Source organism: Oncorhynchus masou, chromosome 3, assembly GCF_036934945.1.
Source record: "Oncorhynchus masou masou isolate Uvic2021 chromosome 3, UVic_Omas_1.1, whole genome shotgun sequence".
NCBI lineage: Eukaryota > Metazoa > Chordata > Actinopteri > Salmoniformes > Salmonidae > Oncorhynchus > Oncorhynchus masou.
This window is the reverse complement of record NC_088214.1, coordinates 36,975,060-37,001,044: the sequence shown is the minus strand read 5'-3', so window position 1 is coordinate 37,001,044 and position 25,985 is coordinate 36,975,060. Positions and strand designations below refer to the sequence as shown.

General features: G+C 44.0%; 2 protein-coding genes across 2 annotated transcripts in view; both read right to left on the bottom strand.

Moving 5' to 3' along the window:
- si:ch211-106h4.4 (MAM and LDL-receptor class A domain-containing protein 1) overlaps window positions 1-13,665 on the bottom strand; it is a 40,203-nt gene extending 26,538 nt beyond the window's left edge. Inside the window, exons 1-18 of the mRNA XM_064939478.1 lie at window positions 13,496-13,665; window positions 12,922-13,050; window positions 12,393-12,521; window positions 12,080-12,179; window positions 11,512-11,677; window positions 11,270-11,412; window positions 11,087-11,154; window positions 8,933-9,064; window positions 8,557-8,681; window positions 5,820-6,060; window positions 5,461-5,729; window positions 2,809-2,899; window positions 2,490-2,630; window positions 2,069-2,203; window positions 1,610-1,737; window positions 1,350-1,518; window positions 962-1,081; window positions 415-569 (exon numbers count right to left, since the gene is read on the bottom strand). Coding sequence (XP_064795550.1) covers window positions 415-569; window positions 962-1,081; window positions 1,350-1,518; window positions 1,610-1,737; window positions 2,069-2,203; window positions 2,490-2,630; window positions 2,809-2,899; window positions 5,461-5,729; window positions 5,820-6,060; window positions 8,557-8,681; window positions 8,933-9,064; window positions 11,087-11,154; window positions 11,270-11,412; window positions 11,512-11,677; window positions 12,080-12,179; window positions 12,393-12,521; window positions 12,922-13,050; window positions 13,496-13,523 — 2,469 coding nt within the window. The 5' untranslated portion in view covers window positions 13,524-13,665. The remainder of the gene's footprint in view (window positions 1-414; window positions 570-961; window positions 1,082-1,349; window positions 1,519-1,609; window positions 1,738-2,068; window positions 2,204-2,489; window positions 2,631-2,808; window positions 2,900-5,460; window positions 5,730-5,819; window positions 6,061-8,556; window positions 8,682-8,932; window positions 9,065-11,086; window positions 11,155-11,269; window positions 11,413-11,511; window positions 11,678-12,079; window positions 12,180-12,392; window positions 12,522-12,921; window positions 13,051-13,495) is intronic.
- A 5,050-nt stretch (window positions 13,666-18,715) lies between these two features.
- On the bottom strand, window positions 18,716-25,771 carry LOC135515753 (actin-related protein 2/3 complex subunit 5-like). Its single transcript, XM_064939466.1, has 4 exons — window positions 25,504-25,771; window positions 24,932-25,004; window positions 24,507-24,683; window positions 18,716-19,655 (listed from the first exon to the last, which is right to left on the bottom strand). Exons 1-4 carry the CDS (start codon window positions 25,641-25,643, stop codon window positions 19,593-19,595), a joined length of 453 nt encoding a protein of 150 aa, XP_064795538.1. The 5' UTR covers window positions 25,644-25,771; the 3' UTR covers window positions 18,716-19,592.
- Window positions 25,772-25,985: the final 214 nt, after the last annotated feature.

Sequence of the window (25,985 nt, the reverse complement as noted above, 5' to 3'; positions counted from 1 at the left end):
TGAAAAAAACAGAACTATTAGTTGAGAAGGTAGATATGTGCAAGTTAGAGGACAATAACATAAAAGCTTGGTGATGAAAGGCACTTGTTCAACCGTCAGTTCAACCAACTGTAGAAGGCTGTTACTCTAAACCCCCTCGCCACTAATACATATATTGACAATGATTTGGGCAATTGCAGTCATCAGGGAATTCTGTATGTTTATTATAACGTAACTAAGGCCCAGAGTTGTAAAACTCCTTATAAAACATCCGTGTAAAAAAATATACGGCCAGGACAGAGATTAAGCCTCGTCCCGGATTAAAAAACAAGCGCAATTTGGATTCTGAATTGAAAGTACTTCTCAGTCCAAGACCCGGTTGAGTCTGTGTCTGGGAAAGCAGCCCATACTGTAGTAGCTGTCTACTGTACATACCGTCTGCACTAAGAGATCCAGGTTGGACACAGATGGTCCCAACATGTAATACCAGAAGCCAACGCAGAGGTCCGTGGTTTGGAACGTAAGAGGAACAGTGACGACCGCGGTCTCACCGTCCACGCTACCAGACATATTCACCATCAGGTAAAACCCTGTCACACACACAGGACACAAAGCAGCCATTTTTTAAACGACAGTCTTCGCCACTTTGAGTGAAACTTGTGGCAGATGCACAAGGAGACATGACCCCCTCCTTTGGACCATCTGGCAGAACGGCCAGAATATGTAGGAGACGGTGCCAGACGCATGACGGAACCAACCCTATGAACTATGCCTATGTAACGTGTAACCAGTATATAAAGAGATCTAACGGGACTGCCCCGTGGGGGAAGATCACTTCAGACCGGTACTTTATGCATCTAAGTTTGACAGTGACCTCTCCAGCATGCTGATAATAAACAATGATTGATTTAAAAATTGATTTGGAATGTCCCTGTGTAAAATGTCCATGACAGTAGCTAGCTCTTCAGGTCCAGAACAGTACCTTTGTCATTTCCGACCGTGTGGTCGTACAGTGGTCCATTCCATGGCTGGTCCACCTGCAGGCCTTGGGAGTGGACCCAGTCGAAGGCGTCGTCGGTCTCCTGGACACAGTTACACAGGCCTGATGGGGAAAGACAGGAACATTTTCATCTTATGTAGTTTTCCCCATATTCTCTTTTACAGGCGTATGTTATTGCTTCCTTCACAGTGCTCCTTTATGAAGCTGAACCCTCCCCGCAACTCATTCTTAATGCCAATCAGACCTAAGTAAATCTTCTTGGAATTCTTCCGCAATTCCAGGAGACTTCAGGCTAAACTAGGAGGGGTTGGCAAACAGATCTGGGACCAGGTTGATGTATTTCCTAGCAAGCCTCTTCTCTGTGCCTCACCATGTTCAAAGGTGCAGTCCATAGGAGTGGCTGGAGGGGTGGTGGGGGCTGTGGTGGGGGCTGAAGTGGTTGGGATCAGCTCTGCACAGGTCAGGTTCATCCTAACGTGGATGTCATCCAGGGCTATGCCTCCGTCTTCGCTGCCGGGGCGCCTGGTAGAAAATATGATCTGCAACAAAACATATGGTCCAACAATGTCTACTTGAATGCTCACTGGTACATTGGTTGACCGCTGTCTGATTGGTTGACCGTTGTCTGACCTGGTGTGGTCCTGTAGCGTTGTAGTCCACCATGGCCTGATACCAGATTGGGTCGAGTTGACCAAATCTGCTCCATATCGAACGTAGAACACCTGTCTCGTTCACATAGACTGTCAGCTCCATCTGGTCTGGGGAGGGAAGCAAACACTAAATGCACACTTTTTTTTTTGGTATGTATGACACCATTAGGCCCTATAGTGGCATGGTATTACACGAACAGGAGACTGCTGTGGGGAGGACAACTCATAATAATGGCCGGAACGGAGCAAATGGAATGGCATCAAACACCTGGAAACCATGTTGGATGTATTTGACAACATTCCACTGACTTCACTCCAGCCATTACCACAAGCCCAATTAAGGCGCCGCCAACCTCCTGTGCGTGCAAGATCGGTTTATTGTTTTGCATTATATCCTTCACCATTTACAGCCATATCAGAGCCAGTTTAGGCCACTTACCCATGGCTCCCCACATGTCCATGAAGTACCAGAACTCTATACATGCATTCTCTACCGCCTCCATAGGTTCACTCTGCAGCTGGGTAATCTCCAGTCCAGAGGAAAATACACCTGTCGAGAAGATGATGTAGTGTCCTGGAGAGGAGAGCCACAACAAACACAAGTAAAGCCATTTTCTTTAGACAACGAAAACCACCGCTGGAAACGCTGTGCCCTGGGTATAAACTTCAGCAGGCTAACGCTGTCTTGTGGCACAGGGCCGACCAGGGCTCAAACCCAATTGGTCACACAGGCTTGAAGACTTGTTAAAGCTCCCCAAGCCTAAAGTTGAGCTAAGACTTTAGCTCAGCGGTCAAATATGATCTTGTGGTACAGACAGTTGACCTAGGATCAAACCCCTTCAGTCACACCGTCAGCCTACCCTGGCCAGAGTTGGTGGTGTGGTCCACTTTTGGAGAGAAGCGCCCTCCACTGGACCCTGACCACCATTCCCAGTCCACTCCTGACGCAGCTGGGGGATTGTTCAGCCAGCCACAGTAGTCCATCTCAAAGTCACAGAACCCTGCAGAACACACACACAGATGGACTTACGTGCACACACATACGGATGGACGCATGCACGAACTCAAGAACACACACATAGTAAGAATAGCTTTCAGAGCCTTTCTGGTTTCTGTGTGTATTTTCTTTTGTTTTTTACACTAACATCCCACTGGTCATCGATTCATTGACACACTCACCTTGTGGTGGACACGGCCCATTAACAAGGGTGAGGTCATCAATGGCAATGTCCCCCTCCCGGCCATCCCCGGCCACAGCCTCAAAGATGACCTGTCAATCAGGAAACACATTGCTGTAATCTTAGTGAGTCTATCTATGAACGGTCTGTGTTTGATTGTATGACAATACGTACAGGGTCCATGCTTCATAAATGTAAATTAGTGGGCAAGTAGATTACAGGGTACAGTAAACAGTGGTCCTCAGCTGAAAGTTTCCTCAGCTGAATTCCAGAGTAGAAGTCATACTATATCTAGGGTTTGTCTGAAATGGCACTCTATTCCCTATATAATGCACCACTGTAGGGCTCTGGTCAAAAGTAGTGCACTATTTAGGGAATAGGGTGCCAATAGGATGCCTAGATATCACCCCATACTCTCATTCTGACTCTCTGTGTGTGCTAGTACACCTTTAGTGGTCTACTGAAGGGTTGAAGTGCACAACCTGACTGCAGATTGCACGTCAGCACTCACCAGACTGTTTGCACATAACGCATCTGATTATGTTGAGGGTATATGTCCGTTTTTTTCAGATTATCCAAAGATTATATATCGCAGACCATGGCGGACTTTGTGACAAACTCAACCATGAACGTGCCAGCTGTTTTATCTCCAGGGCAGAAAAACAAGACACCTCTTTTCTTTATCTTTTCATTGGAAGATGATTTATGACGCTCAATCAGATGTTTAACGGTTCACATGTGATAAAACACTTTATCGGTGTGGATCTACTTCTAGTGTTAAGTCATGTATGACCAAAATGTGTGTTTAGCTTTCACATGTAAACACCACAGTTGGGGTCAATGCAATTTCAATTCAGTTGTGTAGTAAGTCAGTATTGGGGCAGATTACTTTTAACATGAAAAATAAAGTAATCAGTAACGTAACCGATTACTTTTGGATTTACTTTCCATTCTAACACCCCGGGCATATTTTAACTGCAACTAAAATACAGTAACATGACTATTTCTATTTTGGGGACTGGTGTGAAAGCATACAAATGCTATAATTCACATTATATTTGATATTGTGAGACCATCCACAGGGCTCAAAATAAACTTTTTCCTAACGTTTTCAATTGGCGGCACAAGCCAACAAATCTGGTCAGGCAATAGAACACACAAGTAGTCTACTGATCTTATCTTAAACCCACTCAAATGACTTAAATCTAATAGACTACTAAAATTCAATTCAATTTAAATTTCAAAGATTCAATAAATCAATTGTTTAAATGAATTAGCATGTCTAAGCAGGAATGCATGATTCAAGATTCTGTGGTGTATAATCTTAACCACGGATTATCATAACATTTGGGTTGGACAATAGGTTCAATAGTTCATGGTTTGAAATGTTGCTCAATTAGAAAGCATTTTCTGCCCCGTTACTCAGAGACAGAGTGAAATTGAACTGTAAATACACTACAAAGCAGCAACTCTATGGAGTCCAGACAACTTTCTGATTGACCAGGCCTGTGGTAAATGGTTTGGTAGCCTTACCTATCGATTCAATCAATTGGAACACAAAAGAAGCCACGCACCCTTGACGGGCGATCAGCAGGACAATAGAATCTTGCCGAGCTGAGGGCATGTGAGAAGTCTTGAGGGTGCACAAAATGACAGCAGTGCTGACGAAGTGTTATCAAATGTTCCATTGGATGGAGAAATCCCTTTTTTTATACCTTTATTTAACTAGGCAAGTCAGTTAAGAACAAATTCTTATTTTCAATGATGGCCTAGGAACAGTGGGTTAACTGTCTGTTCAGGGGCAGAACGACAGATTTGTACCTTGTCAGCTCAGGGGTTTGAACTTGCAACTTTCTGGTTACTAGTCCAATGCTCTAACCCCTAGGCTACCCTGCCGCCCCAATGTCATTAGCTGTTTAAGAAAGTAACTGTAATCCTGATTAAACATGTTTTTAAGTCATCCGGGCTGATTAAAGTTACCTCATTTTTGTAATTTGATTACTCAATCTCCATTACAAATAATCCATAGTAGCAGCAGTAGTAGTAGTAGCAGTAATAATAGTAGCAGCAGTAGCAGCAGCAGTAGTAGTCGTAGCACCAGTAGTAGTAGTAATAGTGGTAGTAGTGGTAGCAGTAGCAGCAGCAGCAGTTGTTGCAGTAGTAGCATTAGTAATAGTAATAGTAGTGGTAGAAGAGGCAGAAGCAGCAGTAGTAGTAAGAGTAATAGAAGTAGAAATAGTAGTAGTAGCACCAGTAGTAGTAGCAGCACCAGTAGTAGTATCAGCACCAATAGTAGTAGTAGCAGCAGCAGTAGCAGAATCAGTAGTAACAGCATCAGTAGTAGCACCAGTAGTAGCACCAGTAGTAGTAGTAGTAGTAGTAGTAGTAGGAGTACCAGTAGTAGTAGCACCAGTAGTAGTAGCACCAGTAATGACTTAAATGTAAATGTAGTAGCAGTAGTAGTAGCACCAGTAGTAGTAGTAGTAGTAGCAATAGTATTACCAGTAGTAGCACCAGTAGTAGTAGCAGTAGTAGTAATAGTAATAGTAGTAGTAGCCCCAGTAGTAGTAGCAGCACCAGTAGTAGTAGCACCAGTAGTAGTAGCACCAGTAGCAGCAGCAGTAAAAGCAGTGCCAATAGTGTCTGCATGTACCTGGTAAGGTATATCAGGGCTGAGGACCGTAGTTCGGCCGTGTCTCCAGCGATCTCCCTGGTCTCCAGTCCTGCTCCACAGTAGGGTCTGGGTCCTGGAGCCTGGGAAGGGCTGCAGATAGATGTTGAGCTCCCCTGAGGCCCTGCCCTCCATGTGGTACCAAAACATCCAGCACTCTCCACTGCGAGGGGTGGCATCGTTCACCCCCGTTATCATACGCCCCCTGCTACCCACGTGGTGGTTCCACAGCTGGGCACTCAGGTAGTATCCTGAGCAAAAACATACCATCATATACAGGATGAGCGTGTGTGTGTGTACACGAGTGCCTGCTTGTGTGCGTGCGTGTGCGTCTCTCTCACCCAGTTCAGTACCCAGAGTGTGATCCAGCGCTGGGCTGGAAGTGTTGGCTCCCAGGGCCCCGGTGGTTCTGTTCCAGGTGAAGTCTCCAGACATCTCCACCTGCAGGCCACACAGGGACCCCTGGAAGGTGCACTCTCTCTCCGCCGGACAGGAGCCATTCACATTGCTGCTGCTGCTCACTACCATGTCGTCTATGACAATGCTACCTTGCTTACCACCCACCACAGCCTCCAATATGAACTGAAAAACACGTTATGTGGTCAAAATACATGACAATACATTGAAAAATACAGATGGTATATGGTCAACATGTAGAGACGGCACATTTGCCGTACCAGGCGGTGATACAGCCCGACAGGATGCTTTCAATGGTGCATTTTACAGAACGCTTGTCAAATAGATACTGTAAGTCGCCCTTAGTCTGTTAAAAAAAGGACTAAGTTGTTCTGATGAAAATACCAACCAGAGGGCAAGCGTATCATGAAGGACTTTGGTTGCAAGCAGGACTAAGACAAAGAGGAAGAGGCAAAGCGAGAGGGCTCACTCTCACCAAAAATCTGTCCAGAATAAGACCAATGCGTTTCTGTGGGCTTAGTAATATGCAGGCCTCAACTTGATGCCTGCGATTCCTGCTTTTGGGACAACGACTCCCGACTTGTTAGGTTGGAGACATGAGCATCTCATCATTATACACAGATCTCTGACTAAGGTAACACCAACATCATCTTTTAGGGAGCGGAAATGAGGTGACCAATAATGGTTGCAATTGAGATCAGCTGTGCGGGTGAATTTAGAGCATACGGATTTAACAAGACATCAACTGGCGATCATCTTGTGCCATCGGCGGTTGCAATAGACCCCTTGTTTTTTCAATTATATTACAATAAACTTCATTCGGATTGCTACCCGTTAGCCTATCCATTGCCACATAACGAAAGATGTGAAGACCAATAATAGACTACTGTTTGTTTCCCTGGCTGAGTGGATGAGCTGATTTGGGCCCTCAGCTGATTGATTTGGGCCTACTGTAGAAAGATAAACTTTCCTCCAGTGTGGATGCTCGCCCACGTTTTCTAGTTAGGCTACGTATAATTTGCAGAGGTGGGTAAAGTACTGAACATCTGTACTTTAGTAAAACTACTGAAGAAACTACTGAAGCAGCTCCTCCAGTAAGAGTAAACAAAGTATCCAGCCAGAAGTACTAGTACACATTTAGTTTGGTCATTTTTTACACCTTATGGTAAACTGTGATAGCAAACAAAAAAGACAACTACTTAGTCTAACTGATTTGACATTCATTTATTATTTAACCCTGCCAGCAGCATCTTGCAGATGTCCTCCAGCCCAGGTAGTCTTCAGTGAAGACTGACACTAGACAAGTCCGTGACCTGTCATTTTTTTTTCTGCCTAAATTGGTCATTACAGTCATGTCCCATCGCTGCAACTCCTGTACGGACTTGGGAGACGCGAAAGTCGAGAACCACAAAAATGACCCTGCCAAGCTGCACTGTTCCTTGACACACTGCTCGCTTTAACCTGGAAGCCAGCCGCGCCAATGTGTCATTAGAATCACCGTGCAACCCGGCCGCCAAACCCTCCCCGAACCCGGGCGACGCTGGGCCAGTTGGTGCTGCCTCCCGTCTACATCCATTTTTGCCATATATATTCTATTACAGACACCTTAATGCAGACTTTTAAATTATACTATGTGAGCTAAACATTCAAATGAATGTTATAGTATTATTTTTTGAGATTACTAATGATACTGTCCCGACTACAACAACAACAACAAAGACTTTAATACGTGTAATTTTGTCCTTGAAAATGTTTAGTGAAATACTATTCATTACTGCATTAGTGGTGTGGGGGCTGTGCTTTGGCAAAGTGGGTGTGGTTATATCCTTCCTGTTTGGCCCTTGTTATATCTGGAGTACTTCTCCTGTCCTATTCGGTGTCCTGTGTGAATTTAAGTGTGCTCTCTCTAATTCTCTCTTTCTCTCTTTCTTTCTCTCTCTCGGAGGCCCTGAGCCCTAGGACCATGCCTCAGGACTACCTGACATGATGACTCCTTGCTGTCCCCAGTCCACCTGGCCGTGCTGCTGCTCCAGTTTCAACTGTTCTGCCTTATTATTATTGGACCATGCTGGTCATTTATGAACATTTGAACATCTTGGCCATGTTCTGTTATAATCTCCACCCGGCACAGCCAGAAGAGGACTGGCCACCCCACATAGCCTGGTTCCTCTCTAGGTTTCTTCCTAGGTTTTGGCCTTTCTAGGGAGTTTTTCCTAGCCACCGTGCTTCTACACCTGCATTGCTTGCTGTTTGGGGTTTTAGGCTGGGTTTCTGTACAGCACTTTGAGATATCAGCTGATGTACGAAGGGCTATATAAATACATTTGATTTGATTTAATTTACTATGGAGGACTGCTCCTACTGGGGAGTGCCTCAGCAATCCAGGGTTTATATGCATTACTGATTCAAACCCATGCCGACTCCGGCATATGTGAGCCGGGTCAGCGGCTGTAACCACTGGATCACACAGGCACTGAGGCAACCAATCATTTATTTGGCCTATTGTTTGCTTTGAACAATTTATTATAACAAAAAAATACATCTACCCCCTACAAATATGTCAATTTATTCTAAATATTAAACATCAATTCAAACCCTTCTGCTGCAGGATTATTTCTTCTCCTGCGACGAAAGGGGTCAAATTAAGATCCGACTACGTACCTGTAGTGGGGTGTCACTGGTGAAGGTAAGGTCTGTAAAGCGCCACTTGTTCCCCTGAGTCCCATGTCTCATCCACACAACAGTCTCTGGCTCTCTGGTTGACTTGGTGAGGAACCTCACGGAGCCTGGAGAAGAACCAGATAAGAGTCATGTCTGTTCAACTGTGACAATAGGCAGTCGGCACCATTTGGTCTGTTTTGATCCCCCTTGGCCTCCTCAGAGTCTGATATGTCAGAGTTATCATGCCTATTGACACTCCCCATGCAATTGTATCTTTATTGGGCCGGGAAAAAAATTACTAATTGCCTTATGCAAATAATGAATTCAATGATATTGAGTTTGGCCATCAGTGGCGACCTAAAAAGAATATCCTTACCAATATCACTGCCGTACATGCGATACCAGAAACTAACACAGATGACTGTGCCTGCTGGCTGAGGGTAGCTGATGAGTCTGGCTGTTGATGAGGGGTCCAGCTTACTGCCGGGGTTAGTGGACATGAAATAACCTGTTAACACATGCACACGCACAGTTGAGAACGATCTTGTACTCTAACCAGGTTTCCATCCAACTTTTTTAAAGTAAAGTATGAATAAAAAGATGGAACTGTCTTTGGTAAAAAAAAAAAATAATAATAATAATAATAATTCACTAGGTGGCATCTTTTTGTTTCAGTAAAATGAATTATGCGAGAAATGGCGGTGGAAACGCATTCAATGAACACATATTGATATAATAACCAACATTTGTGTGGGCCTCCTACTATGACTCGGGAAAGTATGCAGTTTATTAGACTACAGATTAAATACATTATGATGAACTTCACAGGGGGATGAAAGTCCAAGGTGATGAGTTTGATGCTCCTTTCCAATAAATATCGATGGTCTTATTCTGGTGACATGATGATCCATTCTTGGCTGTCATTTGACAAATAAAAAAGAATTCTGCTCTAGTCCATAATAATAGGCTAGCCTACCAGCACTGTATCCGAGTTGCTGGTGTGTGCCAAGACCAGAGTGGGCACATCCGCTATAACGCAACCATTTTTTGTGACAAAACTTGTCACTTGCATTTTTTTTTTCCTTCGGTAAAATGGAAATTTAATCGCAGAAGTTATTTTTATGTGCGCAACGTCATCACGCACAGCATTTAATCCGGAATGCATTACATTTGATGGAAATACATCTCTGATGGGAAATGTACATATTCTTTTTATGCAGGTTTTAGCATATTTGCATGTCTCCAATTGGATGGAAACCTAATTTCTGATTACCATGTGAAATGTAATCCACAGAAACATACACTACATGACCAAAAGTATGTGGACACCTGCTCGGTCGAACATCTCATTCCAAAATCATGGGCATTAATATGGAGTTGGTCCCACCTTTGCTGCTATAACACCCTCCACTATTCTGGAAAGGCTTTCCACTAGATGTCCGAACATTGCTACAGGGACTTGCTTCCATTCAGCCATAAGAGCATTAGTGAGGTAGGGCACTGACGTTGGGTGATTAGGCCTGGCTCGCAATGGGCGTTCCAATTCATCCTAAAGGTGTTCGATGGTGTTGAGTTCAGGGCTCTGTGCAGGCCAGTCAAGTTTTTCCACACCGATCTCAACAAATCATTTCTGTATGGACTTCGCTTTGTGCACGGTGGCATTGTCATGCTGAAACAGGAAAGAGCCTTCACCAAACTGTTGCCACAAACTTGGAAGCACAGAAATGTCTAGAATGTCATTGCATGCTGTAGAGGTCTGCCGGACTGCCAGATGGTGAAACGTGATTAAACACTACAGAGAACGCATTTCCACTGCACCAGAGGCCAATGGAGGTGAACTTTACACCACTACAGCCGACGCTTGGCATTGTGCATGGTGATCTTAGACCTGTGTGCGGCTACTTGGCCATGGAAAGCCATTTCACTAAGCTCCCAACTAACAGTTATTATGCTGATCTTGCTTCCAGAGGCAGTTTGGAACTTTGTAGTGAGTGTTGCAACCGAGGACAGGCAATTATTATGCGCTACGTGCTTCAGCACTCAGTGGTCCCGTTCTGTGAGCTTGTGTGGCCTCCCACTTTGCGGCTGAGCTGTTGTTGTTCCTGAACGTTTCCACTTCACAATAACAACACTTACAGTTGACCTGGGCAGCTCTAGCAGGGCAGACATTTTACGAACTGACTTGTTGGAAAGGTGGCATCCTATGACGGTCCACGTTGACAGTCACTGAGCTTTTCAGTAAGGCCATTTTACTGCCACTGTTTGTCTATGGAGATTGCATGGCTGTGTGTTTTATTTTATACACATGTCAGCAACAGTTGTGGCTGAACTGGCCAAATCCACTAATTCGAAGGGGTGTCCACATACTGTTGCATGTGTAGTGTAGTCAACATCCAAAATATACATCAAATAAACAAAACCACACACCAAGAGAATAATCCTGTTTACATTTCCTGACTAAAACACCTCTCCTTCCATCTCTCCTTCTATGATATGATCTAGTCTGTGGTTTGGCAAACCCTTGACTTACCACTGCCAGTAGTGTGGTCTATTCCTCTTGCTCTCTTCCACAGAAGGGAAACAGTGTGGTCTGGGTACCTTTAAACATCACCAGGAATAATGTTATCTTAAGGAGGATGATGGTGATGATGAGTATGATTATGAGGATTGGAGATTATATTGATTCTTATTATGGTTGTATTGTTGTCATTACCAGGCACAGGTGTCCTTCTCAAAGTCACAGGTGAGGAATTGGGAGCCAGCAGGTATGTCCCATTCCCCACAGCTCTCAAAGCTGATATCATCCAGCATGATGTCCTGAGCTCCAAGGGATGAGGGGTCCACAGAAAACTCCAACTAAAGGGGGGAGAAAAATAGAGAGAGAGCAAGAGAGAAAGAGTGTGCATGTACAAGTGTGAAAGTGAGTGTGTGTGTGTGTGTGTTTCCAATGCCAACCTTGAAACCTCCTGGTTGATTACCGATGAAGGCCGTAGCATTCTCCCATCCTCTAGTCTGCTGTGGCTTGGAGATCATCAGTAATTCTGTGCTCCCAGTGCTTCGGATCATCTTCAGATACATCCGAGCGGACGCACTAAAGTCCCCATAGAGATGGTACCAGAAGCTAAAAATATGAGAGCATCCTTAGTACAACAGCTACTGTAGCAACCTCAACAAGAGGCTTGGACCTCTTGGCTAAGGTGTAATGGCTAAGGCCAATTACCTCTGACCATGTCTGGCTAAGAACCCACAAACAACATTTTAAACTCTTTCTTGATATCATAGTAAATGAGCTCTAGCTACCACATAGAAAAGCATTTGTTTGTTTTTTAGTAAATAGCTGTTTCAATACACCATCAGGTTATTAAATACTTTTAAGAAGACACAAAACAAAATTTTCCCAGATGAAAAACTATGACTTTATACCTCACGAACTCTCCCTACTGCTCTTTTTGTTACACAATGATTAAAACCGTAAAGCCGTAAATCAAAGAGAAACGGTGACTAGTACAGAATTACTCCTTACCTTATATGGCATCCCAAAGCCATTGGTTTGTCAACGGAATGCAACAACACAGCCCTGCTAAAGTGTGTTGCTGAGTCTCCTTCCACATGCATAACATGTCCTGGGACATATAAACACACACATCAAGCAGGCAGCACAGATACTGTACAAAGAAGCACATGGACAACACAGCAGTCATAACAATGGAGCTATGTGACCATTCTATTCCCTAGGGCTGGGTTTCCCTTAAAGCAACGTAGCACTGCGATCATCTTTTGCCCATTTAGTTTCAATGGAATGAAGATGAACTTAGTGTGTGTATTGAGACATATACCCCAAGGTGATCCCGTGGTGTGGTCCTGTCCAGGAATCAGGCTGATGTTAGCCATCTCCAGACTCCAGCGGTACACTCCCACACTGCTGTCGTTCCATCCACAGGAGTGGCGCTCAAAATCACACGACCCTGAGAGGGGACACCAGGGTCGTATTCATTGGGCACAAAACAGAAGATAACAGGCGGACACAGGGATGGACTACATGAACTTGTCCAATAGAAACGCTCATTTTTTGTTGTTGTTGTTGTTTTTTTAAACGCTACGGTGTGCCCTAATGAATATGACGCAGCAAACAGTCAGACACGCTCGAGAAACACTAAGACTAAAACTAAAGGGATAGAAAGTGTTTGATTGTTAGACAGAATGGTGTTTGTTTTTTTATCAAAGGAAGAAACAACTGGTTTCCACAGCCTCTGTCGGGCATTTTGAACGAGAAGACGAAGGAGTTGAGCAGAGAGAAGAGAATAATAGCTCTCTAGAGCTGAAGAGTACGCAGAGAAGCCGGAGGAAGATTTCAGATTGACGTACCACAGAACTCCTCATCGGAACCATCATCACAGTCGTCCTTGAAATCACAGACATCATCAACTGGGACACATTTGCCAGACGCACACAGGAAGTCGCTCTCAGGACAACAGCAAACTAGGATCAAAAAGACTGAAAAAGAAAAAATCCTATTAGACGAGTTCCTTGACCTCTCGGATCTGATCATTCTATATTTTGAATGACAACATTACATTGGCAAACTGCAATTAATAGAATTCAGGAGGTGTGTGTCTACTGAAATGAGAAAGGGAGAAACAAATGAAGAAATATGTAGAGTATTTTCATTCTGAATTGCACTGCTGTTGATCATTGTCTGCCGTGCTGGACACATAATCACAAAGCGAATTCACCGTGTTCAGGAAGGTTGATTACAACGGCAACCATTTGAATATAACGGTTACCGACGGCCTCTGACGACCATTCCATTCCCTCTAGGTATCACTGTTGCGCCACACGTGAGACCACCCTGACTTTCCTCATTATACACTCATCCAAAAGACAAACACAGTCATGCACATAGGATCATGCGAAGTCATTATGTGTAAGGTAAACTCACCTGATAGGAGAACCAATAATCTTCTCATGTTGAACAAACCATGGAAACAATACAATAAATACAGAAAAGAAAGAAAAGGAATGTGAGGCTTCAGAAAACGTTTATACCAGTCAGGCAGTTACCATCCCATCCAAGGAACTGATTGAACTGATCGTTTTTATAAAGATTCCATTATCTCAACCGTTTGGTCTTATCAATAGCATGTGCTTAAAGTCCACACAGCGCACTCATTAAACTCACATTGCATTCCCTCTGCCTAGTCTTTATGGCCCACCGTGTATTTCAGGGCCAGTATTCATTAAGAGAGTCTCAGAGTAGGAGTGCTGATCTAGGATCAGTTTAGCCTTTTAGATCATAATGAAGAAGATTGTATTACAGGGGGGGGGGCTGATCCTAGATCAGAACTCCTAATCTGAGATGCTTTTTGAAAACGGGCCCTGAACCCTATCACTCTGTCTGGCACAGCAGCACAGTTGAGCTCTGGACTACCTGATCTAGAGAGAGAGTTAATATGGTTCTGCCCCTTGATCCCTCACTGTGTTCCTATCTTTGCCAGCTTTCCTAGAGATTGTAAGGCGGTGGGAGATGAGGCAACAAAAATCAAGTGTGCTTGTAACCAACTGGCAGTGAACCTAGTCGTCAGTGTTGAGAGTGGGAACAGTACACCGATGTTAAACGTCAAACGACTGTACAGTTACCCATCAGTGTAAGGGTGACAGTTAAATTTGAGGTCTGGAAACCAAAGTCAGTGATAAGCTACTGTGTGATGTAGATTAGTCTACTACATTCTAATCTAATCGACACGGACACAAAAGTGACGTGATTGGGACATACATTTTTTTACATAAAAGTTAATACAACGGATTTACCATAGTAACATTCATTGGGTTGTTGATAGATGGACTTCTAAATAACGCAAATAATATGTTACTATGGTAGTCAGACTATGGAATTGTGATGTGGAACCTCCTCTGTGACATCATATTGTGTCCAAGCACAGTCACCATAGACATTATGACATCATGAACGGTCATCTGTGGTTTATTGTGACATCACCATCCCTCTGTATCCATTTGAGGACAACAAAGTCAGTGGGTCATGAGGTATGGCATCTTGGAGGTTGTCAAATCCATCAACTGCCCCTGGTATGTTCAGATAATTAATTGAAAATAAATATTGCATTACAATATCATTGGTTATTATAATATATAGAACATGCCAATAGTTTGAATTATGCATTTACTTTGTAGATTCATATGTTTACTCTTACAGAATATTAGTAAGGTCAACCCTGTCTGAATTAACAGTTTCTTTAAGATGCCATTAAAGAGGCGAGGGCTACAAATCTTATAGATTATAGTGGTAAAACATACAGTAACAGGCTACTGTAGGCAGTTGTTTCTGTCTGAAAAAACTTAGAGGAACTCTGTTTCCCTGCCAGTCTGTGGGAGGCGTAGGGGGCTCAGGAGACCTCTCTCCATGGCCAGAGACTCACTGAAAGTGCTGAGGAGGGGGAGAGAAGGGAGAGGGAAGCGTGGGACTCCGGCTTGCCCCTGCCCACCAGGAGCCTCTGAGCCAACAGAGCGGAGAGACTCTCCCCAGCCACAGTGCAGGAGAGTGGACGCCAACTCTGTGAGAAGGCGCAGGCCTCCAGTAATCGGCTCTAGAGATGGGATGAAACACTTTCCCCGTAAGAGGCTGGAGGCCGACTCTGTGAGGAGGTGCAGGTCTCCATGCGGAAGAAGGAGAAACTCTCCCCAAGGCAGGAGGTTAGACAACCCTATCAGGAGACGCAGGTCCCAGATCGAGAGGGACCAATCTCCTGGGAGCTGCAGAGAGAGTGATGAGAGTAAGGAAGAAGAGGAAGGAAGCAGCAGCAGCTCTGGCTCTGCCAGTGAGAGTGAGACGTCTGGAGAGAGTGAAGGAGAAAGACAGGAGAGAGAAAGTAGAAGAGTGATGAAGCAGGCTGCTTGTCTGTTTGAAGATATATCAGGGCTGAGGGTCAGGGAGAGTCACACCCAGGAGACAGAGAGTGAGGAGGAACAGCAACAACAAGCATTCCCTTATTTATTGAGAGTAAGGACCAACAGAACACCCAACCATTTACCAAGAGAGAACGCTAGAGGCCGAGCCAGACCCAAACCAAAACCAAGTAGGAGCGAACCCACCAACAACGACTCTCCTGGCCCATCCCGAGCCAAGAACCCACGCATGAGGCCCAACATGATCAAACTGAAGTCCAGAGAGAGAGTCAAAGCCAAGGACATGGGGGAGGAATCGCTCCTGAGCCGACGCAGAAGTCGAAGTGAGACATCCAGCAGAAGTCCTTCTTCTCAGAGTGAGACAGTCGGAAGACGGGTCACTCCAGCCTTAACGTACACTTACAAGCTAAGGCCCAGAGCCCCAGCTCCAGCTCCACATAGGCAGGCCGAGCTTGAGAGAGAAGCTGCTGCCATTAGAGAGAGGGGGGGGAAGAGAAAAGAGGAAACCCTGAGAGGACAGAACGAAGTCCAGGAGGAAGAGCAAGACGAGGAGGAGGAGGAAAAGGAGAGCGCAGCTCTTTCCTGCTCGGGACTGAAGGGAGGGAGAGGAGGGTTGGTGAACAATGGTAAGGGACTAAACCTTAGATGGCGTGATGACAACACCAAACGGAAGAGAAGAAAGAGGGCCAGAGAGGAGGAGGAGAGCAGTGAGGAGTTGGTGGAGAGGGTGTGGTCCAGGGAGGGCTGGAAGAGGAATAAGAACAATAGAAACACTAGTCCGGAGATACCCATCGTTATCCACTATCTAACCCGACAAAGGAGAGGCCAGTTGAAGAACCCACTACCCAATGATAGAGGATCGTCCTCATCTTCTTCATCCTCAGACTCCAGTATCTTTAATCTTGGACCCAACCCCAGTAAGACCGGACTACACATAGTTTCAATTCAGCAGAAGAAGAATTAGCCTGGTCCCAGATGTGTTAGTGCTGTCTTGCCATGGGCCTGACAATGACCACAGGAGCTGGCAAGACAGCACAAAGACATCTGGGACCAGGCTAAAGAAGAACTAGTATTTGGATATGACATGAAACAGTATCTAATCTTGAGTTTGTTATTTCTAATCTGTGATGATTTGGGCTTTATCTCATGCGTAACTTTGTTGCAGGTAGCTTTGACTCTCTCTTCACACTGGGGAGCATGCTGGGTAAAGGAGGATGTGGGGCGGTCTACGCCGCCATGCGCAAAAGTGACGGCCAACAGGTGAAGCTTTTAACATTAGAATTCTTTAACCAAATTCTGGTCGTAGTAAGTTAACAGATAGGAGTAAACATTAGAATTTTCATCTATCAATATTCACATAACGCAAGAAGTGAAAGCACACTACTATATGAATATATCATGTTGCTTTTACCCCGTCAGGTGGCCATAAAGTATGTGAACAGAGGAATGGCCGAGCCATACGTAAAGCTTGTAAGTAGCCTGTTTTAGTTGACGCAATGGCAAGTACTGTAAGTCTAAGAAGACAAGAACGCTGGGTTTTGGGTTTTGGTCTGGCTCGCCCTGTTGCGTTCTCCGTTGGGAAACAGTTGGGTGTTCTGTTTGTCATTACGCTCAATAAAGGGAACGCTTGTTGTTGTTGTTCTTCACTCTCCTTCTCACCTGTGGAGAACACCTCATCTAATGGCAACCCCCCTCTCAACCTTTCCATCCCATCTCACCTGCAGCCTGGAGAGAGGAGTGCCTTGCCCCTGGAGGTGGCCCTGATGCAGATCGTCTCACGGCCCCCGTCCTGCTGCTACGTGCTGGGCCTGCTGGACTGGTTCGAGGAGGCCGAGCGTTTCATCCTGGTGCTGGAGAGACCCTATCCGTGCATGGACCTGTTTGATTTCATCGAGGAGCTGGGAGGCCGGGTGGACGAGTGTCTGGCCAGGATCATCATGATACAGGTGATGTGTCGAGACCTGTGTGGTGCAGTTGGTAGAAGCGTGGCGCTGGAAATGCTAAGGTTGTGTTTTCATTCCCGCAGGGATCACATACACATATCTCTAGTCACTCCTAAGTCACACTTTACTTTATCACCGTTTTTTTAAGGGGCATATGTTATGTTATTGCAGGTGGTACTGGCTGTTCGGCATTGCCGCGACCGAGGGGTCCTGCACCGAGACGTCAAGGCTGAGAACCTGCTGGTGCAGACGGACAACCTGCGGGTTAAGCTCATCGACTTTGGCTGCGGAGACCTTCTGAGAGAATCCTCCTACAGAGACTACTCAGGTAGGACACAACAGGAGAATGGTTGGTCAGGGTGATCATGTTCAGTAGGCACGGAATGCAAGGAAACGCTCTGAAACCGAGGGAAATGGGGAGGTACTATCTAAACTCGTCCAATAAGAAGCGCTCATTACCGTTTAAAAAAACATTTTGTCAGTGTGCCCTAATGTACATGACCAGTGGTAAAGATAAATAAAAAAATTCTAATGTTTCACCCCTCAGGCACAGAGGAGTACTGTCCTCCAGAGTGGGTGCTGAGCGGTGTGTACCAGGGCCGCCACGCCACCATCTGGTCACTGGGGGTACTGCTCTACGGCCTGGTGTGCGGCCGTCTGCCCTTCAACAAGGAGGCTGATATCATTGCTGGGCGCCTGCGCTTCAAAAAGGGCCTGACTAAAGGTGAGCGGGAGGGAGGCAAGTGCAATAGACCATTTGAGAGAGAAAATAAAGTTTGTGTTGGTAAACGTGGGTATGCATTTAGATGTGGTTATGGATACATAAAATGGTGCTCAATGACAAAAACTATATATAAAATAGGGACCCAAAGGCAAACTCACCATCCTATCATTTTTTTTCCCTTTATGGTAGAGTGTAAGGAGTTGATCAACTGCTGTCTGCAGCAGGATCCCACCAAGAGGCCTGTTCTAGAGCAGATCCTTCTTCATGACTGGATGGCAGACGGACCTGTGATCTAGGACGAACTTTATGAGACTGGGTGATCTACTACCTGGGTCAGCTCGCAGGTTACCATGACAACAACGATCAGGGAAGAAACGCAAAATGAACCTTTGCAAGATACCAGTATATGAATAAAGAGAAGAAAGCAATCAAAACACACCGAGTGGCATGTCAGGGTTTTTTTCTGCAGTATTTTCATAGACATTTTCCATTGTCTTGTTTTTCCATAGAGAAACGTTAGTGTTTGAAATTTAAGAAATGTGAAAATTTCAGGGGAAAAAAACAAAAAAAATGTAAGACGTTTGTTTATTAAATCCAGAAATGTCCTATACAGCATATATATAAAAAATGAATATTTCAATAAGGCATTTTGGTCATTTGATTCAGAATGTGTACACTTGTTCTAAAGGAACGTGATATTCCCTCAATAACTCTAACAAGACATTCGGATATTTTTCTATACTTGTAAATAGGCTATAGAAAAGAAGAGGCATGTGTCCAGGATCATAGTGATAATGTCACTCCATCACTACATTCGAAAGGGCTCGTTCCTAGCTTGGCCCTAGATCTGTTAGTGCTGTATATTATTAATGCCCAGTGGAGTTGGCTGTAGATGACAAACAGATCTGGGACCAGGTTAACTTGTACCAGCGTAATCGCACACAAACTGGTCTCTGCATTAGAGGGCATGAAAGCTTACTTGACGGTGCCATCCTACCCACCATGACGATAGCACAATATTTATCTAGGAAAATGACACAATAGCACGTCATTCTTACGACGTTACGATGACGTGAATCTTACAATATAAGTATTTCTCAACTTCGTTGACAACAACAACAACATTTTGACAAACGTTGGATTCCGATGGAACATCGTTAAGCATTTTAGGACTACGAAGGGGCCGTTTGAGACAGGCTGTCCGATGTCTGCGAGCTTCCTTCAAGTGTAGAGAGAAAACCAGTTCCGGGGGGGCGCATATTCAAAAAGCGTCTCAAGAGCGTCCGTGTATTCTTACTCATTAGGATCTAAAAGGCCAGACTGATCCTAGGTCAGTGCTCCTGCTTTGAGACGCGTTATGAACACACGCCCCCTGGGGGGTTTCCAGTGCCAGCACATCCCCTGAGTGAGTGGTCCCAGCGGTCAGTCGGTCAGGTCCAGTACAAGCCCTACACAGTTTTCCTGGCCGTGAGCACTCTCACGATGGAGCCCACTCCTCCTGCAGAGAGAGCCTAGAACACACACAGAAAGACACACAGTATGAACACAGTGAAAGCAAAGAACAGCATTATATCAACAGCTTGCGGGACACCCACTGGGGATGTTTGTCATCACTCAATGTAATTCCTCTCTCCTGCTAATCAAATAGCCTGTGTGTTTATCTGGTCAGCTTTTGGTGTCTCTGGATAGACTGCCAACGTTCTCAAAATAACATGTTATAGGGTGCGGTTTTTGAAGGCACTTGCTTTCTGGACCGTCACTGACGTCTGTGAGATGTGCGACACGCCCACTCGCTGCCGCGTGTGTAGGTGTCGCATGGTTTGATATGAATAACATGGGTTCGTGGTAGGCCTATTTATTTAAAAACAGAAGCCTAGAATGTAATGACTATAGTGATGCATAATTGCAATGCAGTTCACCCCCGTCTGCAAATTAAAAATCTCTGGATATAGGAAAGGTCATTTTTTTGAGGCCAATGTGTTTATATATTTTGTCCAGGGGGCATTACAGGTACAATATTTAAATTAATATCAATTCATATTCCTCCCATGGGCCTATTTCCCTTTGTATCGTGGCACTTCTAGTTACAATCAAATGTTTTGATAGGCATTTTTACATTTAGGTCATTTAGCAGACGCTCTTATCAAAAGCGACTTACAAAAAAATAAAAGGATAGTGATCCACTTTAAAATGACAGCTGGTAGGGACTTGGTGGGACACAAACACAGGATGTCATTCAGCCAACCGCATCGTTGTCTGGTGTCAGGGGGTCAAAGGTGAGCAATGGTGGTGAGTGCATACATCTTCATACTTTTCTCTCGTCCTGGTCCCCCGTGGGAATCGAAACTACAAGCCTGGAGTTGCAAGCGCCATGCTCTACCAACTGAACCACACGGGAACAAATGAGCCTACCAACTGCACCTACCATGAACCCATCTCATCCATATCTATAAAAAAAAAAAGCAGAGTCGGCCTGTAGGTTAGGGATGGTCCTGCATGTCCGTTGCGCAGGACTCACATCAAAACTGGGAGTGTAAACCCCCCCCCCCCCCTCCCGTGTAGGCTGTCTAATCTACCAGCTCACGTTTGTTGCTTATGTTTTAGGCCTAGTGCTTGTTTGACTCATTATGTACCTTGCTCTAATTGACGGCGTTACTTGAAAGGATTTGAAGCTTAGTTTAAGAGTTGGGGAAAACAGGGCAGCGGGTCATGAGATCTGCTGACTGCTGTTGAAGATTTGACGCACATGCCCGCCATAGACCATTAGCGCAGCAGCGCAGTTGATAGGATGCTGCGGATCGCTGGCTGCATATTCATATTACGACGCATAATTGCCATGGTAATTTGGAATGTTCAGTCAATTAGCATATTTATTAGGGATCCCCATGGCAGCAGCTACTCTTCCTGGGGCCTGGCAAAATTAAGGCAGTTATACAATACCGAATTCACAACACACTAAGTGAGTGCCCTCAGGCCCATACTCCACTACCACATATCTACAACACAAAATCATATGTACGTGTGTATTCCATGTTTGTTAATTCCATGTGTAACTCCGTGTTGTTGTTTGTGTCGCACTGCTTTGCTTTATCTTGGCCAGGTCGCAGTTGCAAATGAGAACTTGTTCTCAACTAGCCTACCTGGTTAAATAAAGGTGAAAAAAATATATATAAAAAAAAATAGTGCATATGGTATCGTGTGTGTATGCATGTGTCTGTGCCTATGCTTGTTGCTTCACAGTCTCCGCTGTTCCACAAGGTGTATTTTTATCTGCTTTTTAAATCTGATTCTACTGCTTGCATCAGTTACCTGATGTGGAGTAGAGTTCCATGTAGTCATGGCTCTATGTAGTATTGTGCGCCTCCCATAGTCTGTTCTAGACTTGGGGACTGTGAAGAGACCTCTGGTGGCATGTCTTGTGGGGTATGCGTGGGTGTCCGAGCTGTGTGCTAGTATTTTAAAAACAGACAGCTCGGTACCTTCAGCTTGTCAACACCTCTTACAAAAACAAGTAATGAGGAAGTCAGTCTCTCTTTCACTTTGAACCAGGAGAGATTGACATGCATGTCATTAATGTTAGCTCTCCGTGTACTTTTAAGGGCCAGCCGTGCTGCCCTGTTCTAAGCCAACTACAATTTTCAGAGGCCCCTCTTTGTGGCACCTGACCACACGACTGAACAGTAGCCCAGGTGCTACAAAACTGAGGCCTGCAGGACCTGCATTGTTGATAGTGTTGTTAAAGGCAGAGCATCACTTTATTATGGACAGACTTCTCCCCATCTTAGCTACAGTTGTTTCAATATGTTTTGACCATGACAGTTTACAATCCAGGGTTACTCCAAGCAATTTAGTCACCTCAACTTGCTCAATTTCCACATTATTCATTATGATATGTTGTTGAGGTTTATGGTTTAGGGATTGATTGATTTGTCCCAAATATAATGCTTTTAGTCTTGGAAATATTTAGGACTAACTTATTCCTTGCTACCCATACCGAAACTAACCGCAGCTCTTTGTTAAGTGTTGCAGACATTTAGCTGACGAGTATAGCGTTGAGTCATCCGCATACATAGATATAATGGCCTTACTCAAAGCATGTCGTAGGTAAAGATTGAAAAAAGCAAGTGGCCCAAACAGCTACCCTGGGGAATTCCTGCTTCTACCTGGATTATGTTTGAGAGGCTTCCATTAAAGAACACCCTCTGTGAACACCCTCTGTTAGACAAGTAACTCATCCACATTATAGCAGAGGGTGTAAAGCCATAACACATACATTTTTCCAGCAGCAGACTACGATCAATAATGTCAAAAGCTGCACTGAAGTCTAACAAAACAGCCCCCACAATCATTTTATCATCAATTTCTCTCAGCCAATCATCAGTCATTTGTGTAAGTGCCGTGCTTGTTGAGTGGCCTTCTGTATAAGCACGCTGAAAGTCTATTGTCAATTTATTTACTGTGAAATAGTATTGTATCTGGTCAAACACTATTTTTTCCAGAAGTTTACTGTGTTGGTAACAGGCTGATTGGTCGGCTATTTGAGACAGTAAAAGGGGCTTTACTATTCTTGGGTAGCAGAATGACTTTAGCTACCCTCCAGGCCTGAGGGCACACACTATCTAGTAGTCTGAAATTGAAGATGTGGCAAATAGGAGTGGCAATATCATCCGCAATTAACATCAGTAATTTTCCATCCAGATTGTCAGACCCCGGTGGCTTGTCATTGTTGATAGACAACAATAATTTTGTCACCACTTCCAAACTGACTTTACGGAATTCAAAAGTACAATTCTTGCCTTTCATAATTTGGTCAGATATACTTGGATGTGTAGTGTCAGCATTTGTTGACGTTTATCTTGCCAATGAAAAAGTCATTAAATAAGATGGCAATATCAGTGGGTTTGGTGATAAATAAGCCATCTGACTCAATGAATGATGGAGCCGAGTTGTCTTGTTTCCCCAAAACGTCATTTAAGGTGCTCCAAAGCTTCTTTACTATCTATCTTTATATAATTTATTTATGTCTCATAACGGGTGCGTCCTTATTATTAACTGGAATAAGACATTTCATAAATGTGTCAAGTGCAGCGTCAGGTTGCTCCTCATTACACACCCTAGACCAGAAAATATTCTTTACATCATCAACATATGAATCCCTACAAAACGTCTTGTATGACCTCTTATACACTATATTAGGCCCAGCATTTGGAACTTTGTTTTTCCTAGATATGGCTATTATATCGTGATCACTACATCCTATGGATTTGGATACATGTTGAAGATTTCATTCCTGTGCTGTTTGTAAATACCCTGGCAGGTTCACTGATAACCTGAACCAGAACCAGTTTACAAGACCTGGTTACAGTTTGAAGTTTTTTTCTTGAGTGGGCAGCTTGATGATAGCCAGTCAACATTTAAAATCACACAGAAAATATACTTCTCTGTTGATATCACATACAGTATCAAGCATTTCACACATATTATCCAGATACTGACTGTTAGCACTTGGTGGTCTATAGCAGCTTCCCACAAATATACAGTTGAAGTCAGAAGTTTACATACACCAAGTTGACTGTGCCTTTAAACAGCTTGGAAAATTTCAGAAAATGATGTCATGACTTTAGAAGCTTCTGATAGGCTAATTGACATAATTTGAGTCCCTTAGAGGGGTACCTGTGGATGTATTTGAAGGCCTACCTTCAAACCTATGTTTGATATCATGGGAAAATAAAAATAAATTAGCCAAAACCTCAGAAAGAAAATTGTAGACCTCCACAAGTCTGGTTCATACTTGGGAGCAATTTCCAAACGCCTGAAGGTCCCACGTTCATCTGTACAAACAATAATACACAAGTATGAACACCATGAGACCACACAGCCATCATACCGCTCAGGAAGGAGACGCCTTCTGTCTCCAAGAGATGAACGTTTCATGAGCTTTGTCAGAAGGAATGGGACACAATTCACCCAACTTATTGTGGGAAGCTTGTGGAAGGCTACCTGACACATTTGACCCAAGTTAAACAATTTAAAGGCAATGCTACCAAATACTAATTGAGTGCATGTAAACTTCTGACCCACTGGGATGTGATGAAAGAAATAAAAGCTTAAATAAATAATTCTCTCTACTATTATTCAGACATTTCACATTCTTGAAATGAAGTGGTGATCCTAACTGATCTAAGACAGGGAATTTTTACTAGGATTAAATGTCAGGAATTGTGAAAAACTGAGTTTAAATGTATTTTAAATGTATTTGGCTAAGGTGTATGTAAACTTCAACTGTATCATCAGTCAGGCTTTAGCATGCCCACACACCCTGTAAGTGCTTCCAGCCATTCACCAATAAGGATAAGTCTTACCTTTTCGTGCCACAGCAGCAGTGTAGCACTGCTGTTTTCAGAAGGCTTCTCAAAACCCTTGTAGATGTACTTCATGAGCAGGTCAACGCCGTTCTTATCCAGAGACTGAACAGCCTTCTCAATGTCACTACTCTTGAAGGCGCTCAGCACTTTAAGCACCAGGGCCTCAGCACGATCCTATAACACACATTTAGTATCTTCTGCTAAGGAAGTACACACTTGCACATGTCTCTACTCTGTATGATGTCATGATGTGTGAACCGCAGACTATACAGTTCCGTTTTGAGGAGATGGAAGCTCAAAGTGTATGTTGAGGAACACAGAGGCAAGTAGTGTATGTTGAGGAACACAGAGACAAGTTGTGTTTAACATTGGGCTGTTATTAATGCACAAAACGGATCTATTGTGTTGTATTGAAGACTCACCTTAACATTTTGGTTTTTGGTGTTGATTGGAGGATTCTTCAGCACAGCCTGCAGAGCTTCCATCAGGTTGCCTGTGCATCACAGTGTTAAGGAAAACAGACAGAGAGACAACACACAACACAGTTTAACACTGATGAGACAGTCATGGTCGGCTTGATTCACCTCTTCAAATCAAGTTGCTTTTATGTTTCAGAAACTCAATGAATAACTGACTTGTGGAATCCACTTCCTACCCCCCAATTTGTCAGAACCTGCTTCAGGTAATAAACAAAATATTAGGCCTACCACCACCACTAAACCTCTACTGAATAAAACACAAAATCTGACTGCACAACGTGTATTGTATTTTCTCCTCAAATATATATATTTATAACGATTAAAATAAATAAGAGCACCACGCCCTGACTTGAAGTGACACGCGCAAAGGCATATACTTGATTCTGCAAAATCATACCACGACTTGCCAGATGGTCTGTGCATTGCAACATTTTGGAGAAAATCTGTATCGGCTTCACGCCACTTTATCAAATGTAAAAGTGCACGTATAAAATCAAATCAATGTAAAAGGATATTGTCTGATCAGCGAATCCACTTCTGCTTCATCTGGACCGACCTGACTCTCTCCATTATCCTCATCATCCACAAATTTGTTCTCGTCGTACTCGTCAACGTCCACCTTCCTGAATTGGTTCGAATCAGTATTTTTCGACATTTTGACGTTATGGTTTGTTGTTTAAAGAAGAATACTGCAATCTGTCTGTGCTCCTTTTACAGTAAAATAATTCCTGGTTTAATTTCCTGTCTCGCACTGACAGCTTCACTTCCGCATAGAGGGCGCTTTCTCGTCGTTGATGTATGATTTGTATAGTTGGAGCAGTACTCATAAATAACAGTAGATGGTGGTAGAGGTCAAGAAAACACTATCTCTCTGCCTGAGTGAGAAGCTAGGCTGAAACGCCTGCATTTTGGAGCTGCCTTACTCAAGAAAGAAAAAAAGAGATCATGTTTGTATTCGGCTTTTTAATAAAATAAAATAAACGTTGTATGCAAACTG

Coding starts and splice junctions, on each gene's coding strand:
- LOC135515753 (XM_064939466.1), bottom strand. CDS start 25,643: ATGTCGAAAAATACTGATTCGAACCAATTCAGGAAGGTGGACGTTGAC. Junction 25,005..25,503: donor GTGGATTCGCTGATCAGACA/ATATCCTTTTAC, acceptor ACTGTGATGCAC/AGGCAACCTGATGGAAGCTC. Junction 19,656..24,506: donor TGCTGCTGTGGCACGAAAAG/GTAAGACTTATC, acceptor TGTGTGTTCTAG/GCTCTCTCTGCAGGAGGAGT.